We start from the raw sequence: 18,226 nt of genomic DNA, 5'->3' as shown, positions 1-18,226 counted from the left end.
ATAGGAAGAAAAAAGTTAGAAATAACAAAATGCCGGAGTCTTTTATTTGAATAATGACTGAAGGAAAGAAATTTTTTTAAAAGTTAAAATAAAGAGTAAAACAGAATATGATTAGCATGAAATTTTAATTCCAGGGAGAGTGAAGGAAGTTTGTTTCCCAGTAGCCTACCTTGAAGTACCTCTGACAAGTTATAACGGAAGTCCTTTGCTTTGGCTGCATGCATGGTAAAAATACAAAAATCATTATTTGCATCATCATCAGACCCTATCAGGTTTTTAATCAGATGTTTGAACCTTACATACAGGTCAATTATAATATCCTCCTAGATTCACCTGCATCAAAGATCAAGTACAAACTAACAAAGCATCAGCTAGGTGAAGACTGGACAGATTTCTTAGCGCCTAATAAACATGAAGTTTTTTTTTTAAAAAAAACAAAACAAATACTATCAGAACTGTGAATTTTAAACATGATACAAAAAGCATAGTACGCATCCTATCATACCAGGTGTCCATTGACATATTTATCTAGTAAAAATAATACACTTGCAAATATATGTGCAGTAGTTAATTTACAAATTGGTGATGTGCTTCCATCTATCTGAAGGCAAGATTAAATCTTCAGTCTTTCTTCCTGAAATCGGAAAATGCTTCAATTCAATGAATGAAGATACAAGAAGCACATTTTCTGACGCACTAAATTATACATATTAAGAAATGAAAGTTCTTACCTAGAACTTCTTCATAATCTACAAGTTCAAACCAAACAACTGCTACTGATGTCCAAACTCCCAGCAGTGCTATTACCATAAACCAGGTGAAAAACGAGCTTCCAGAGAGGCCTTCTTTCTTCCCATTCTTGTTTCCTCCATGCTTTGTCTCTGTTAAATATGTGTAAACATGGAAACTGGGTTACTATTAGAAGGCATAATATTTTATTATAAAAGTATGCATGTTTTTACAAACTGCGCAAGCAACGTATTCTATCATGACAGAATAATGTTTCTGTAGTACCAAGTGCTCAATAACTTTTGTAAGGCTGTTTACACTACAAGCACTACAGTGTACAGCACTATAGCATTACCTAGTGCCACCATAACACTACATAGCATAGTGTAGACATTTGCTACAGCAACAGAAAGGGTTTTTCCCAATCAATGTAGTAAATCCACCTCCTGGAAAGGCAGTAGCTAGGTCAACGGAAAAATTCATCTGTTGACCTATCCGTTCTCTGGGCTCAGTACCAGGGTTTAAATCGTCTTAACTCCAAGTGAGACAGGTTGACATAAATTTTAGACCAGGTTTAAGTTACTTTCACTACTATTATCTCCTTTATTAGTAGTAGTAATTGTAATAGAGAGGGTTTGCATATGCAGGCAAAAAGGGTGTTTTTTAAATGAGTGAAGCTAACTCGATTGAACATCCACCTCCTTAATGCCTGCATATACACAGTTTAACTCCTTTTAGATGGTTTAAATTGGTTGTATTGTTTCCTAGGCCCCCACGAAGGTGACAATATGATCAGATCAAAGGATCTAAGACGTGTTAAATCAGATCTACACTGGTTTAAACAGGATTTTCTATCTAGTTAAGATAAATTGACTGAGCTAACTCATTTAAAAAAACCACACATCATTGTCACTTGTGTAGACAGAGTTCAAATGCTAGAACACATTACGGGTTTTGATCTACAACGCAGCCACCTTGTTGTTCCCTTCTTTACTGCTCAAAAAGGACGAGGCAAATGAATAGCAGCGAGATTAATTGTATCCATTTGCCAAAAGTTTCTAAAGCCTTCATGTTAAAAACAGAGTTAGTATATTATGTACCCAACTCACAGGGCTAAACTATAAAATTACAATCTGGTATGAGCATCCCTTTATTAAGGGCAGAGAAAGAAATGTGACTTAGAGCATCAAAATTTCTCCCGTTTCCCCCTTGCTCTAGGGAAAAGGTTACTTCAAAACATTTTCATACAGCAGTTTACTCCCTGCTGTGTACCTAGCCAACAATTCTTGCTGGCAAGCAATGGCAGATCCAGTGCTATTCCTACTCCCCACCCACTTGCTCACAGAAGTATCAGACAGGTAGTCCCTGCTTTCCAATGTAAATCTTGCAAACCTTCAAGATGTTTCTTGGAGATATTAAATTTACATTTAAAGTTACAATGAAAAAAATCCAGCTAGAAATAAGAAAACTCTTTTTTTTTTTTTAAAATAAAAGTAAAAATACCAAAAAAGATTAACTACATTTTTTAAAAGAACACACACCACGTTATAAACACAAATAAAATGAATAAAAACAGAATACAGTTTTTTCCTGGATTTTCTCACAGGTGAAGGGAGTCTGCCAGTACAATTAGTTAGAAAGAAAAGGAACTAATGACTATTTAGATGTGCAATGTGCATGCGCTTCAAACCCACTAGGGAAAAGTAAAAACTTTACAAAAGGGTATTATAATCAGACAATACAGCAGCAAAGTTATTGTAATGACTCAACTTTTCAAAGGTTGCCAGACAACAGAGTTAACCCAAATAGTTTAGGCCAAATCTTTACTGAATTAAAAAGATACATTATACATTTTTCAAATGCAAAGAATATTTAAGCATCACTAATGTACTGTGATTAAGATTTGTGTTTAATATCAGTATTATCATATAAAGTCCAGGTCAAATATTTGTTTGCCATCTTTAATATGATTAATTAGGAAAAATGAGACCTAAATGCTAAATGATCACAAGTTTAAAACAAAACAAAACAAAAAAAACACACACAAAAAGCCACACTAAAAGGTAGTAGCCCTGATAAGGGTAGAGGAAGTAGGGATAGTGGTGGCCTCTTTAGCTGACTTACATGGCAGGGGTGGGAGGGGAGGGAAAGTCAGTGCAGAAGGGCTTCCAGTCCCTGCTTGATGTCAGGATCACAGACATACTAAGCTAACCCTTCACCCTATTTATTGCTTTATATGCAGAGTAAAGACAGTCACAAAAACGGCTGCATCAGCTCAGTTGTTACTGATGCAATATTTATAGTGGAGAAAAAAAATCTATTTAATATTGGTCCTAGAAGCACAGATTTTTGTTTATAAAGTATAGAATTCTGTTTCTTTGACATTCTAACCATAACTTTCCCCTAGTATGGTGTTTCCACTAATCTTTAGAAAGAGACTAGGACAGTTTAACCTCATGCTCGGACACATGAGTATAGTTCAATACACTAGTGATTAGTGGTTAAATTCACAAGGGAAGGTTGCAGGCAACGATAAACAAGGTGTAATATATATAGCAAATATTACAAATCATATGAAAAAAAAATCCCTGGCTAAGAAGTTACTGAATGTTTAGAGAGAGCATAGATAAATATGCTATTTTATAAGCTAAACCACCACACATCCAACTCTTATGAAACATAATTGTGATTATGTACTTGTAAGAACAGTTTATATTAAATGGGTGTTTTAAAGAAGTCTGTGACAAAGATCATATGATATAGTAAAGAAAACTATTTGTATTTGCATGAGCAAATATAGCATGATTCTATTTTATACTTCCATTTCTTTTCTATACTCTTTTCTCTTGTGGCATTTTCTTTACCGCTGTCTCTCTGGAAAAAGGACTGTGTACCACAGAGCAACAAGACAGGACATCTAAATAATAGCTTTTTAAATTAAATAAGTAACCTAATATTACTGCTGCAGACTTCCACTTCTAAAGAACAGTTTTATCCAAGTCTCGCAGAATCAGACCCTACAACACAAATATCATGTTACAAGTGTAGCTTCCATTTACAAGCTTTGACTCCCCACCTTTAAGTGCTTTGAACAATTTTACTATGCAGAAATCAAACAAAACAGATTTGCTCGAACTTGCAACCATTAAAAAAAAAAAAAGAAAATGTTCAATTCTTTACTATAAGATTCATCCATCATTTACAGAAGCAAACATACATACATAGAGTCAGAGCTAAAAGCTAGCTAACCATTAAGGAATACTAACTCTGGTTTTGAACTCATTCCAGGGAGTTAATTCAACTTTGAAGCCCTTTCTCCGCACATATCAGCTATGTAGAAAATAGGTCAGTTTCCATATCTGGTAAGCCTTTGCTTACCCTGCCATATGTCTTTATACAGATACCATAAGTGTCTTGAACTACATAATACTCCTCAATAACAAATGTTAAGCTACTGGTTATGAATAGTTTCTATGAATAAAGAGGTTATGTGGGAACAAATTTGTTCATTTACTTATGGTTCTTAATACGTTCTGAAATGTGCTCTACTTTAAAAAAAATAATAAATAAAATAAATAAAGCAAGCAAGCAAGTTCAAGTGAAACCTTCACATGTAAAAAAAAGCCTTCTGTTTTAATAGGAATACTATGCTAAAAACCTATGTTGAGTATGACTGACCACCTACCATAAATAAAAATCTAGGGAAAAAAAGATCTCTACTTCAGAATTAATTTAAATAACAAAAATAAAAGCAGTTTGTGATGCAGAGCAAAATAGTAAACTGAATCCAAAACACCCACATACTACAATATGCTCCTTATTCAGCTGAGCACAAAAGACAGACACAGCCAAAGTACAATTATGCATTTTTTTCATTTCTGCCAAAGGTTAGAATTATACCTGAATCTTCAGCCATGGCACTAGTGTTCTTTATCCATGGATAAAATAAGTATATTGGAATCCAAAATCAACGTCCAAGGCGGAACAAGGAACGAGTTACCCTCAATCTAGTCTTGCAACAGTGGCAAAAAAAAGTTTAATAAAGCTAACTCAGCTAGAACCTGAAACTGGACCTGACTGCCAACTCTTCACCGAAGCTATTTTTAGAGCAATCTTCACAAGCTACAGGCTTTTAAGCTCTCATATGGAAATCCAGAGCTGACGACAATCAAATTTACTCCCTCCTCTTAACAAAGCATTCTGGATAGTTGGTCCTTTCTCCTCCCTTAATCCCTGAACACCAAACATACCAGGCAAATGAAACAGAACAAACTGTGCTGCTGTATTTTTTGTAATAAGTCATGCCTCAATGCCCAAGTTGTAAGGGCATTAAATCCAGCAGCATAAACTAAAACAAAGTCTAGACCCAGAGTTTGTCTGTGTAGCAATTTTCAAGCTAGCCTGCACCCAAGAAACTTGCTTTGTGTTGGCACATACACTTTTTCCTAACATCCTGAGTAAACTGTTTTTTTGAAACTTGTTGCTGTCCACATTAAAGGATAAAACACAGCTAAATAACTACAAATGAAAAAAACATGACTACTAAGAACATCCAGGAATTAGAGAATAAATATGAACTGAGTAACCCAGATAGTCGCTCCTTTCAACTGCACCTCAAGTTCGCCTCTAGCATTCTTAATTTGGGTCACAGCTACGAGCCATTTTGCATTAGCAAAAAGGAAAGAAGATGGACTTCAGTCCCAAAATGACTTCTTAAACTCTGCAGCATAAATACACACAAAGAGGTTCTTTCCTTATTAAATGAGCATTTTCCTACAAAGCCCATGCTGATTTTACCAATAGTAACCACATAATCTCTCTATAAGCATAAAATTTCTAAAATAATGTGGCACAAACAAATATAGGGGCATCCTTCACGTCCTTTTCAGTTCTGCAAACCTACACATGATTGTTACCAATTCAGTGGTGACCAACACCCACAGTGGTTCTCTGATAGAAAAATTAGATAACTGTGACAATGCTACATTCCACATATTTAATCCTCAATACCCTTCATCCTCAAAAGCTCTCTTTAGGTCACAATGTTTTCCCTATGCTGAGAAAACAAGACAAGTAATTTACCAGCAACAGTGGCGATATAGTGGAGCCTATACTATAAGGCAGGGATATGACAATTTATTTTTTAAAATAATCAGATATGGCAACAGAAAATACAGTATTACTACCTTGCAGAATATAAGCAAACTTGCACTGCTTTTGTTGATTAGAAACCATAATCTCCACAATACAACTTCAAATAATTCACAACACTGGAGAGGAAAATAAGGTGTTAATGGATGATACTGCTTATTAAATGATCATAGTAATTCACAAAAAGGCTTTTAAAACATGTATAGAGAAACCATAACCAACTAATTTTAAAAATAAAACCATCCACCAACTAAAAATTTCTTCAAAGCCCTTTTTTTAAGAAGGCATAACCAAACAAAAATTTTAAAAACTTGGCATCTGCTATGACTTGGCAGTGCTCAGTGAATACTACTTGTGATTCAAGTACAATAGGAAGTGAATTCAAATAATAGGGAAAAGGCACAGAATAGGTGGTGAAGACAGTGGCCATATAATTGGGGCCAGTTAAGGTAATTACTATGTATAGTCTATCGCACATGGATACCTGAAAATGTTGTTTTGACAACTATAAAGATACACCATGACTCAGTGTTTCTCAAATGCATCCATGAGGGGCTTTTCTTGACGCCACAGCCTCTTGGACGTGATTGGTGCTGGGGGGTGCTGGGGGGGAAGCAGCGGAGCCAAAAACGCCAAAGGAGCAGGCAGCTTAGTGTGAGTTCACCACCTTCCCAGGAGTGGTGGGGTTCAGGCTTCTGGCTTCATCTCTGGGGCAGCAGGCTCTATCCTACGACTGCGGGGCTTCAGGCTCTGGCCCCGTCCAGCCTCACCACCCCATTGCCTCTGGCTCCCGCTGCTTCCCTACCACTTCCCCATCCAAGGCTTAATTTGTCCTCCAGCTTACCAGAGCTGAATAAGTCTGTTATGTTAATATCACTTTTCACGTTTGTTAATATAGCTTTTCACTGCCTCCTAGCTAGCAAGACTGCTGCTGTGAAAAGTGATATTAACATACAAATATCACTTAATAGAAACAAGACTTACTAGCTAGCAAGTCACTAAAAAAAAGCAAGCAAAAAAAGAAAGAATAAAAACCCGCAAAAGATAAGAACATGCAATGCACTGCATTTGTGTTTCCATTCTGTTTAGGTCCAGTAAACAATACAGACACCTGTATGTTATTTTTATTATTGAGTCTGCAAAAAACCCTACATAAATAAATTACACTGATTTGGACCTATATGTGCATATTTATTTGTTTTTCCTAAAGTTAATGAAGTATTTTAGGAAAAACTGTCAGAGTGGCCACCAGCAAGAGTTGGGGGTCGCACTCTGAAGCCACTAATTTTTTTGTTGCGAGAACCCCTGCACTATGTGGTTTTGTACAACGCTTTCAGTCTGCTATCATACAAGGTTAAAAGGGTTCAGAGAAGGTGGACATATAGAACCTAGTTAGATTAGGTAACAGTGGTATGCAAGAAAGGGTAACTAAAGAAAACTCACTCTTCTCTGATTTGACTTTAAAGTAGATTTTCCATTAAAGTCTTTCCTGTGAAAAATGATAGTTAGCAGATGGGAGAGAAATTTCAGAGATTTATGGTCTCCAATACTCAGTAAGTTACCAAAGCAACTGACAACTTTTACACAGACTTCATCTACCTAGCCTTCATAATTGAACACTTTGGTAGACCAATAGCTTATTTGTGGACTCTTGCCTCCAATAAATAAATAAATAAATAAATACAAATCTCTCTGCATCCTATTCTTTCCAACTTTTCTTTTTTCAACTTTTTCTGTCACATGTCTGAATCTTCCATCCTGATCTGCTGGATTATTGTTTTGCAACAATATATTAATTTTACAGCTATTTTCTGTATATACACAAGAAAATGATGTCCCTTAGTCATACATTAGCCATTCTTAGCTAGAATACTTCCTTGCCAGTGTAAAGCTGTGATAATCTTGGGAGTGTTCTATCACTATCAATATCTATTAATTATAACTGGGTAGGTTATTTAAAAAAAACCAGTCTTACTCCTATACTTACTACTGAAGGTAGTATTTCCATCAAAACATTAAGATGCCTACTGCAGCGTTCCCTCCCCCCCAAAAGTAGAACTTGTGTTGCAGATTTTAAATTTCAAATGAATACATCTAAATATTCTTAAACCTGTTCCTTCCTTGTTCTGACTTGTCTTCGTTCCACCTTGTTGTTAATATTGTGTTGAACACATGATCAACATTAATCTTTTTAGTGAAGACTGAAGTAAAATAGGCATTAAACATCTCAGCCTTCTTGATATTATTAATTATTAGCTATCCTTCCTTGCTCAGTAATGGACCTACAATTTGTGTTTTTCCCTTGCTTCTAATTTATGTAAAGAACTTCTTACTGTCCCTTTCTAGGTGCAACTCATTTTGTGCCTTAGCCTTTCTGATTTTTCTCCTTACATGCTTGTGCTATTTCTTTGTACTCCTCCTCAGCAATCTGTCCATATTTCCACTTTTTGTAGGATTCCATACGATTTTCAGGTTCTTAATGAGCTCCTGATGTGGCCATATTGGCCCCTTACTGTTCTTCAAATTCAGACAGTTTGATATTGTGCCTTTAATACTCTCTCAGAAGATGCCAGCGCTCAGCTCCTTTTTTCTCTTTGGTTTTCTTCCCTGAACTGATAGTCTCTGAAAAAAGAAAAGGAGTACTTGTGGCACCTTAGAGACTGACAAATTTATTTGAGCATAAGCTTTCGTGAGCTACAGCTCACTTCATCGGATGCATTCAGTGGAAAATACAGTGGGGAGATTTATATACATAGAAAACATGAAACAATGGGTGTTACCATACACACTGTAACAAGAGTGATCAGGTAAGGTGAGCTATTACCAGCAGGAGAGCTGGGGGGCGGGGGGGGACCTTTTGTAGTGATAATCACGGTGGGCCATTTCCAGCAGTTGATAAGAACATCTGAGGAACAGTGGGGGGGGAGGGGCGGAGAGAATAAACATGGGGAAATAGTTTTTCTTTGGGTTATGACCCATCCACTCCCAGTCTCTATTCAAGCTTAAGTTAATTGTATCCAGTTTGCAAATTAATTCCAATTCAGCAGTCTCTCGCTGGAGCCTGTTTTTGAAGTTTTTTTGTTGAAGAATTGCCACTTTTAGGTCTGTAATACAGTGACCAAAGAGACTGAAGTGTTCTCCGACTGGTTTTTGAATGTTATAATTTTTGACGTCTCATTTGTGTCCATTTATTCTTTTACGTAGAGACTGTAGCGTTTGACCAATGTACATGGCAGAGGGGCATTGCTGGCACATGATGGCATATATCACATTGGTAGATATGCAGGTGAACGAGCCTCTCATAGTGTGGCTACTGTGGTTAGGCCCTATGATGGTGTCCCCTGAATAGATATGTGGACACAGTTGGCAACGGGCTTTGTTGCAAGGATAGGTTCCTGGGTGAGTGGTTCTGTTGTGTGGTTGCTGGTGAGTATTTGCTTCAGGTTGGGGGCTGTCTGTAAGCAAGGACTGGCCCAAGGTCTGTGAGAGTGATGAGTCGTCCTTCAGGATAGGTTGTAGATCCTTGATGATGCATTAGAGAGGTTTTAGTTGGGGGCTGAAGGTGACTACTAGTGGCATTCTGTTATTTTCTTTGTTGGGCCTGTCCTGTAGTAGGTGACTTCTGGGTACTCTTCTGGCTCTGTCAATCTGTTTCTTCACTTCAGCAGGTGGGTATTGTAGTTGTAAGAATGCTTGATAGAGTTCTTGTAGGTGTTTGTCTCTGTCTGAGGGGTTGGAGCAAATGCGGTTGTATCGTAGAGCTTGGCTGTAGACAATGGATCGTATGGTGTGGTCTGGATGAAAGCTGGAGGCATGTAGGTAGGAATAGCGGTCAGTAGGTTTCCGGTATAGGGTGGTGTTTATGTGACCATCGCTTATTAGCACCATAGTGTCCAGGAAGTGGATCTCTTGTGTGGACTGGTCCAGGCTGAGGTTGATGGTGGGATGGAAATTGTTGAAATCATGGTGCAATTCCTCAAGGGCTTCTTTTCCATGGGTCCAGATGATGAAGACGTCATCAAACGTAGCGCAAGTAGAGTAGGGGCATTAGGGGACGAGAGCTGAGGAAGCGTTGTTCTAAGTCAGCCATAAAAATGTTGGCATGTTGTGGGGCCATGCATGTACAGCTGATTTGAAGGTATACATTGTCCCCAAATGTGAAATAGTTATGGGTGAGGACAAAGTCAAAGTTCAGCCACCAGGTTTGCCGTGACATTATCGGGGATACGGTTCTTGATGGCTTGTAGTCCATCTTTGTGTGGAATGTTGGTGTAGAGGGCTTCTACATCCATAGTGGCCAGGATGGTGTTTTCAGGAAGATCACCGATGGACTGTAGTTTCCTCAGGAAGTCAGTGGTGTCTCAAAGACTGCTGGGAGTGCTGGTAGCTTAGGGTCTGAGGAGGGAGTCTACATAGCTGGTAGCTTAGGGTCTGAGGAGGGAGTCTACATTATCTACACCCTGACAACAGGATGTCAATGCCTGAGATGATGGGGCGTCCAGGATTTCCAGGTTTATGGATCTTGGGTAGCAGATAGAATACCCCAGGTCAGGGTTCCAGGGGTGTGTCTGTGCAGATATGTTCTTGTGCTTTTTCAGGGAGTTTCTTGAGCAAATGGTGTAGTTTCTTTTGGTAACCCTCAGTGGGATCAGAGGGTAATGGCTTGTAAAAAGTGGTGTTGGAGAGCTGCCTAGCAGCCTCTTGTTCATATTCCGACCTATTCATGATGACAGCACCTCCTTTGTCAGCCTTTTCAATTATGATGTCAGAGTTGTTTCTGAGGCTGTGGATGGCATTGTGTTCTGCACGACTGAGTTTATGGGGCAAGTGATGCTGCTTTTCCACAATTTCAGCCTGTGCATGTCGACGAAAGCACTCTATGTAGAAATCCAGTCTGTTGTTTCGACCTTCAAGAGGAGTCCACCCAGAATCCTTCTTTTTGTAGTCTTGGTAGGAAGGTCTCTGTGGGTTAGTATGTTGTTCAGAGGTATGTTGGAAATATTCTTTGAGTTGGAGATGTCGAAAATAGGATTCTAGGTCACCACAGAACTGTATCATGTTTGTGGGGGTGGAGGGGCAGAAGAAGAGGCCCTGAGATAGGACAGATTCTTCTGCTGGGCTAAGAGTATAGCTGGAAAGATTAACAATATTGCTGGGTGGGTTAAGGGAGCCACTGTTGTGGCCCCTTGTGGCATGTAGTAGTTTAGATAGTTTAGTGTCCTTTTTCCTTTTGTAGAGAAGCAAAGTGTGTCTTGTAAATGGCTTGTCTAGTTTTTGTAAAGTCCAGCCACGAGGAAGTTTGTGTGGAAGGTTGGTTTTCTGGTCACCAGAGCCATGAAGATTTTAAAACTAGTAGATCTCATGCTCTCACACCTAGTTTTTACTTATTGTTTAGAAGAAGGCATAGAAGAAGGCAAAAATACCCTTACTGTTTTTTCCAATTACCTATCAGTTTCTTAACTCTAAATGAAACTTGTCAGCGAACTGAACTCATTGAATAAAAACTGAAATAAAGAAAACATTCTCTCCGCAGCTGGAGGAGAGGCTGGTGCTGTCAAAAGCTGGTTTAGCACTTCAAATTCTAGTCCCCGGAGTGTACACAGCAACTTCCATTAGTTCAGTGGTTTGACTTCCTTTAAAAATTTCAGCCAGTGTACTACTTATTTGTTTAAAAATTTAATTTAAATTATTTTAATAGATCATTGTGAGTTTAAACAAGTATAGGCTGTCAATTTCAAATTTAATTTAAATAGGTTTCAGAGTAACAGCCGTCTTAGTCTGTATTTGCAAAAAGAAAAGGAGTACTTGTGGCACCTTAGAGACTAACCAATTTATTTGAGCATACGCTTTCGTGAGCTACAGCTCACTTCATTGGATGAAGTGAGCTGTAGCTCACGAAAGCTTATGCTCGTATAAACTGGTGAGTCTCTAAGGTGCCACAAGTACTCCTTTTCTTAAATAGTTTTTTTAAAATATGCATTTAATTTAAATTTTTAAAAAATCTGATTTTTTTTTAAGTTTACTTTTATCCACCCTAATTGCTTCATTATTAATGGTGGACCTTAACAGTGTTTTATCAATCAAATTTTCAAAAAGTGTGCACACTCATACACACAGTAGACACACTTAAATTGTTTTTCAAGTGGGGAGATATTCACAGACCAAAGCAGTTAAATCTTAAAGCATCACTTAAAGTTGTAAATACATAAGGGAGAAAAATATTAAATGTGTAGATCTTTAGTATCAGCAAGACAGGAAATTCAAAGTCAAGTTGACATATCTACAAAAAATAAGTATGACAATGCAGAATTAAGTTTATTTGAGCTATATTAATCGTCTCTTACCCCAAAGTACAAGTCAGCTTCATAACAGAAGCAGATCTGAGATACTATTTAAACTACTTTGAATAGGATAACAAAAATGTAAGTGTGTGTGTGTATACACATACAAGCTCTCCATGGTAGAACATTAAGGTTATAAGCTGCCTATCATGTTTCTAAAAGAGGTAGTTTGACACTCATGCTTAGTATTTTTCTAATAGAAGAAACAGCTACTTAATATAACTGGTTCTTCAAGATGCGATGATGCTGTGTATTCCACTTAGGTGTGTGCACACCCAGCGCACCAGAGCCAGAAATATTGCTTAACAGTACCCATAAAGGGGTGGCACACGTGCCTCCTACCTGTACTCCCTCCCCTGGCTATATGAGGTGGTGTTGCCCCCAAGCCCCACAGATGCAGCTGTGATTCTGAATTAGTAGGTCAGGATGGAGAGGCAGCAGTATAGGAGGCTGAACAGACAGCAAGAGAAGATCGGAGAACCACCATCTCAGCTAGGCTGGGTCAATAAGAATGAGCCAGCCTTGAGCTTGAGTATGACCTGGATTAGGGGAAAGGATTTCAGAAGAACCACCTGAGATAGAAAACCTTGGGCAGGGAGCCTGGAGTGAGGCCCTCTCGAGAGCAGAACAGATGACATTTCTTCTTGTCCCAGAGGACACTTGTCTTCAAGGGCCATCCGTGACTTAGGGAAAAATACCTGGTGAGATGGTCCACGAGATTATTCTGAATCCCAGGTAAGTGAATGGCTATCGGAGTAATGTTCTCCTCTAGGCAGAGCAACCTGGAGCACACTCCCCTGTTCACATAATACATCACAGTGGTATTCTCAGTGAGTATGTGAACCACCGAGTCTCTGACACAGTGCCGAAAAAAGTGTGACATGCACTGTATATGGCCCACAGTTCCAGGAAGTTGATATGTAGTGAGGCCTCCTGCTCGAACCCCTGTCCCTGTACTTTCAGCGACCCCAGGTGCCCCCTTCCCCCCCCCCCCATCCATCAGGGAGAGTCATTAACAATCAACTTGGCTGGCAAGAGCCAGACAATCGAAACCTTGGTAAACTTTCTCTAGATGCATCCACCACTGCAAGGAGTCCAGGACGAGCGGATAGAGACGAACCAGCCTGTCTAGAGGATGGACAGTAGACTGTCCTAAGCCATATTTGAAGAGGGCAAAGGCACAACCTTGTAAACTGGACCACCTGTGTGCAAACAGACATGTGGTCCAAGAACCTCAGACATGTCTGAACTGTTGTGGAAGGTTGAAGGCTGCAAACAGAGACAAAGATGGTGAATGGTTTGAAAATGGTCAGTCAGCAGAAATGCTCTTGATGTCATGGAATCTAATAGGGATGTAAATACCATTTAAAAAGTTAACCGTTTAAACTATTAAAAAAATATTTCATTGAAACAGTTAACCAATTAAAGGGCCAGCTGGCCGGTAAAGGGCCGATGCGGGACTGCTCTGGACGGTGTGGGGGTTAACCGTTAAGGCAGGTGTCATAACCATAAGGGTAGCCTAAAATTCCTCCTTACCTGTAAAGGGTTAAGAAGCTCAAATAATCTGGTTGGCACCTGACCAAAGGAACCAATAGGGACAAAAAGATACTTCCAATTCGGGGGGTGAAGGGGGGGGAGAGAAAAGAGGGTTTGCTTTGGGTTCTTCGTTTCTGTGGCCGTTCTCTCTTGGGACTGAGAGGGGCCAGACAGAAATCCATCTTCTCCAACCCATCCTAATCCAAGTCTCCAATATTACAACCAGTATAGGTAAGCCAGACAAGGCAGATCAGTTTATTTTTTGTTTTTCTTGTGAATTTTCCCTGTGCTAAGAGGGAGGTTTATTCCTGTTTTCTGTAACTTTAAGGTTTTGCCCAGAGGGGAAGCCTCTGTGTTTTGACTCTGAATACCCTGTAAAAGTATTTCCATCCTGATTTTACAGAGATTATTTTTACCTTTCTTCTTCTTTTTTTAAATAAAATCTTTCTTTTAAGAACCTGACTGATTTTTCCATTGTTCCAAGACCCAGGGGTTTGGGTCTTTGAACGTTTTGTAACCAATTGGTTAGCATATTATTCTCTAGCCTCCCCAGGAAATGGGGTGTAAGGGCTTGGGGGGATTGCTGGGGGAAGAGGAACTCCAAGTGGTCCTTTTCCCTGGTTCTTTGTTAAATCACTTGGTGGTGACAGCATACCTCAGTCCAAGGACAAGTAGAGATTTGTGCCTTGGGGAAGTTTTTAACCTAAGGGGGTAGAAATAAGTTTAGGGGGTCTTCCATGCAGGTCCCCACGTCTGTACTCTAGAGTTCAGAGTGGGGAGGGAACCCTGACAGCAAGTTAACTGGTGAGACTAATGCTTACTGGTTAACATTTTCCATCCCTAAAAATTTAACACAGTGCCCCAGTGAATTCAATATTTTGAGTGGGAGCCAACATTGACTTTCCACTGTTTAGGATGAGACACAGATGGGTCGAAGAAGTTCAGTGTGGTGCCATCATGAGCAAGAACTTCCCCTCTGCATCTGCCCCTCGGTAACCAAACATCCAGATCTAGGAAGATGTGAAATCTCCTCTTTGTGAGATACACCGTAACAATCACCATGCATTTAGTAAAAACTCTTGGGGTGTTCCACCACAAGAAACTCAAGGAACTTTCTCTGGCTAGGCAAAATCGCCATATGCAAGTAGGGGTCCAGAGCAGCAAACCCATCATTTTGAGACAATGCAGGGAGGACATCAATGGAGTGACCATTCAGAACCTCCTGTGCCTGATAGATTTGTTGAGGCTGCAAAGGTTGAGGATGGGTCTTATGCCTCCCTTGGATTTGGATACTGGAAGTACCTTCCCCACCACTCCCAAAGCCAGAAGAAAACAGACCTGCTTGAGGAGCAATATCTCATGAGAGGGGTCCCTAAAGAGAGACGAGGAGGAAAGATGGGGAGGAGGTGTGAAGAGGAAACTGATAGCATAACTGATAAAACAGTGCTTTGGATCCAGCTATTGGTGGTGACAGAGCCCAAAGGATTGTGAAAGCAGGCTAGCCTTTCCCCAAAGGGCATAGATGAGGTGAGAGGAGCAACAAACTACAACAGTGCTCTGGACCAAGGAGTCAAAATGGGTGCTTGGACTGTCTGAACCTCAAGCCCAACTGCTTTCTTCTGTGGGATCTATCACTCTTTCTGGGGTAGTCGCATTGCCTCAGGGGAGGGAAAGGCAGTCCAAGCATGCACTGATGATGATACTGCTGCCACCGCCATTGAACATCATAGTGGTACCAGAGTATACACTCCCAAGGACCACATGATAGCCCTTGAAGGAGAGCAGAGTCTCATAAGTTTAATTTGAGAGCTGTTTTTGGCTGTCAAAGGGCAAATCGTCAATGGCTTGCTGGACAGTGGGAGCAATGCCTGAATTCCAGACAGGAAGCCCCAGTCATGGAAACTGCAGAGGCCACGATGTCTAGAGTGGACTGCAAGGATGTCTTAGCTACCAAGCAACCCTCAGTGACAAATACCCAAAACCCCTCTTGTAAAGCTTTGGGCAGCTGGTCTGCAAAATCTGCCCCAGCTATCCAGTTGAAGTCTTACTTGGACAGCAAGGCTTCCTGGTTAGCAATTCACATCTGTAAGGAAGAGCTGTAAATCTTCCTACCCATGAGGTCCAATCATTCAGAGTTCCTATCCTTGGGGGTGGACATGAACCTGGCTTCTCCCTCATCAGTACCAGGCATCCGTTGAGTCCAGAAGCTGGAACAAGAGTCGGTGGTTCAGGGTTTCTAACCTCCCTACTTGGTACCAAGGAAGGGTTAAAGGTATCCACAACATCCTGCATGCCAGCATCAACTCCATGCCAGTCCACGCTTTTCTGGGGAGGCAGAAAAATCACTCCAAGACCAAGAGGAGTCTTAATTGGGTCTTCCGGGACCTTTTCCTCAGCACAGTTGATGGAAAACAGATCCTGTTTCTTCAGAGAGGGACCTGCTCTAGAATGTGAAGCAGCAGCACCCTCAGAGTCCCAGGGTAATCTCCAATCCAGCAAGGGCTTTGGTACTGAAGAAGGCCGCATGGCCTATCCAAACAGTTGCTGCTTCAGATAAAGGTCCTGAGGCCACATGAGTCTATTTCTTAAGTGATATGCAGATCACGCAAAACTCCTTCACATGGCCCTCGCCAAAACAGAGCAAGCACTGCACGTGGGGTTTGCTCCCCCAAACGAAGGACAATGTTTAAACCCTGGTGAAGGCATCACCAAGGAAAATTACTACAATTAACACTACACTAACACGGAGGGTAGTGCTAACTATACACAATGGGGCGGGGGGGGGGGGGAAGGAAAGGAACTAGTTGTGAGGTTTAGACCACAGAACTCCAACTCTAGCCACGAGCAGTAAAAAGGAACTGAGGGTGTTGGGGCGGTGCTGCCTGATTGAGCCGGGGGGGAATGTGGCCATGAGATGCAAGTGACACCCCTCTACTTACAGGCAAATTTCTCCAGCTCCAGTGCACTGGGCATGCACATTCCTAAGTGGAATACACATTTGTATCTACTCAGAGTAGTAGTCATGATGTGTATCTAGCTGTATGTAGGGCTGGGGAACCTGGAATGCCCCTTCAGCAGGAAATTCGGGAAGAAAAAAAAAATTTCTTTCTGCATCAGAACAAAATCGCAAATCTTCCAATGGAATGGGAATTAAGATTTAAAAAAAAAATACATACATTAAAATGAGGTTGAAGAGGATCACTGAGCTGGCTGAAGACTCTGAAGCCCTGCGACTTGGAGAGTGGAACAAAGCCCTGACTGCTATGGCTCCAACAGGTCTCCAGGCTTTCAGATCTGTGGCAGCCCTCCAGAGAGGGCTGCCAGAAAACCTGCCTGGTTTCTATCAGATGAGGTGACAAAACTGACACATTCCTGTAGACATTTTTCTACTAGCTCTAGTGATGTGGCTTCAGTCCCACGCTGGGGAAATGATTAAGATACCATGGGAATGGGTGTGAATATAAGCACAGACTAAATATAAAAAGAGATACTGTAAGGTGTTCCTCATGTGAATGTAGAGGGTGTGCTGGGCACCTTAAATGGCAATTTCTAGTTACCAAGGATTAAAAGTTTTCAACTTCTGATTAATTAAGGCCATGATTCTTTGAGGGAAAATATTTCCCTCATTGTTCTATACACTCTGTAGTGTACTTCCTATCATCATGTTTAGCTATATGTTCCAATTAAAACTATGGGAGAGCGGCCAGCGGAGATGTTCTTTTGCTGGATTGAATTTCTTTCATGGTTTGAAAGAGTTACCTGTAATGAAAAGAAATTCTAATGGCTACACTTCAATTATCCCTGTACTATGTTGTGAGCATAAAAAAATTACAAAGATCATGGAGACATTCAAAATGCATTCTAAAAGCTTTTGACAACATTTCTGAAGTTGGGAGCTTCAAGTTTGGTACTTCATTAAAGCAATCTGATTCTCAAAAACATTAAGAACCTGAAGCGATTACCGAGTTCAAACGGGAGTTGTAGAAGCTAGTTAGACAAATTAGAAGTCTAAATCTGGCTTCATATACTCTACTTAGGCTCCAAACTTTTAAAACAAACACCCTTAAGCATTCATCTTATCCATAATAGAAAGTATCACTTCTCTGCATTAATCCTGAAAAGTTCATTTAACAGAAAATAATTTCCATGAGCAGATTTTCCAACTACTGTCCACATCTTTTCACAGTACTAAGCATGGAAGATGGTATGGTAGATTTCTAGCTAGATGTGGACCAGTAATCGTGCTAATTTTGAATAACTCGAATTCTGGTCAACTCAAATTCCTTTCTTCTCCCCTCAAAGCAAATCACCATCCTATATTTAAAAGAGCACTTAGTTGAAGTGAGCTGTAGCTAACGAAAGCTTATGCTCAAATAAATTGGTTAGTTTATAAAACTGTAGTTCATAACAAGACTTCACACTCTTAGCGTTTGATATGAAACATTTGTCATAACTAGGTATCATGCTCC

The 18,226-nt window shown here is 40.1% G+C and overlaps 1 protein-coding gene across 7 annotated transcripts in view; it reads right to left on the bottom strand.

Moving 5' to 3' along the window:
- The window catches only part of ASPH (aspartate beta-hydroxylase), a 203,569-nt gene that overhangs the window by 163,798 nt on the left and 21,545 nt on the right, over positions 1–18,226 (bottom strand). For 6 of the 7 annotated variants that reach the window (XR_013345144.1, XM_077810220.1, XM_077810221.1 and 3 more), the window contains 2 exons: positions 732–881; positions 170–214 (listed from right to left, as the gene is read on the bottom strand). Coding sequence is in view for 6 of the 7 variants with exons in the window: in XM_077810220.1 (XP_077666346.1) it covers positions 170–214; positions 732–881 (195 nt within the window). In the remaining variant the exon portion in view is untranslated. The remainder of the gene's footprint in view (positions 1–169; positions 215–731; positions 882–18,226) is intronic. The other variant, XM_077810222.1, reaches the window with a different exon arrangement.

The sequence above is a fragment of the Eretmochelys imbricata genome, chromosome 2 (genome assembly GCF_965152235.1).
Source record: "Eretmochelys imbricata isolate rEreImb1 chromosome 2, rEreImb1.hap1, whole genome shotgun sequence".
Classification (NCBI taxonomy): Eukaryota; Metazoa; Chordata; order Testudines; family Cheloniidae; genus Eretmochelys; species Eretmochelys imbricata.
Note: the sequence above shows the minus strand (reverse complement) of the source record. Positions and strands in the feature narration are given on the sequence as shown.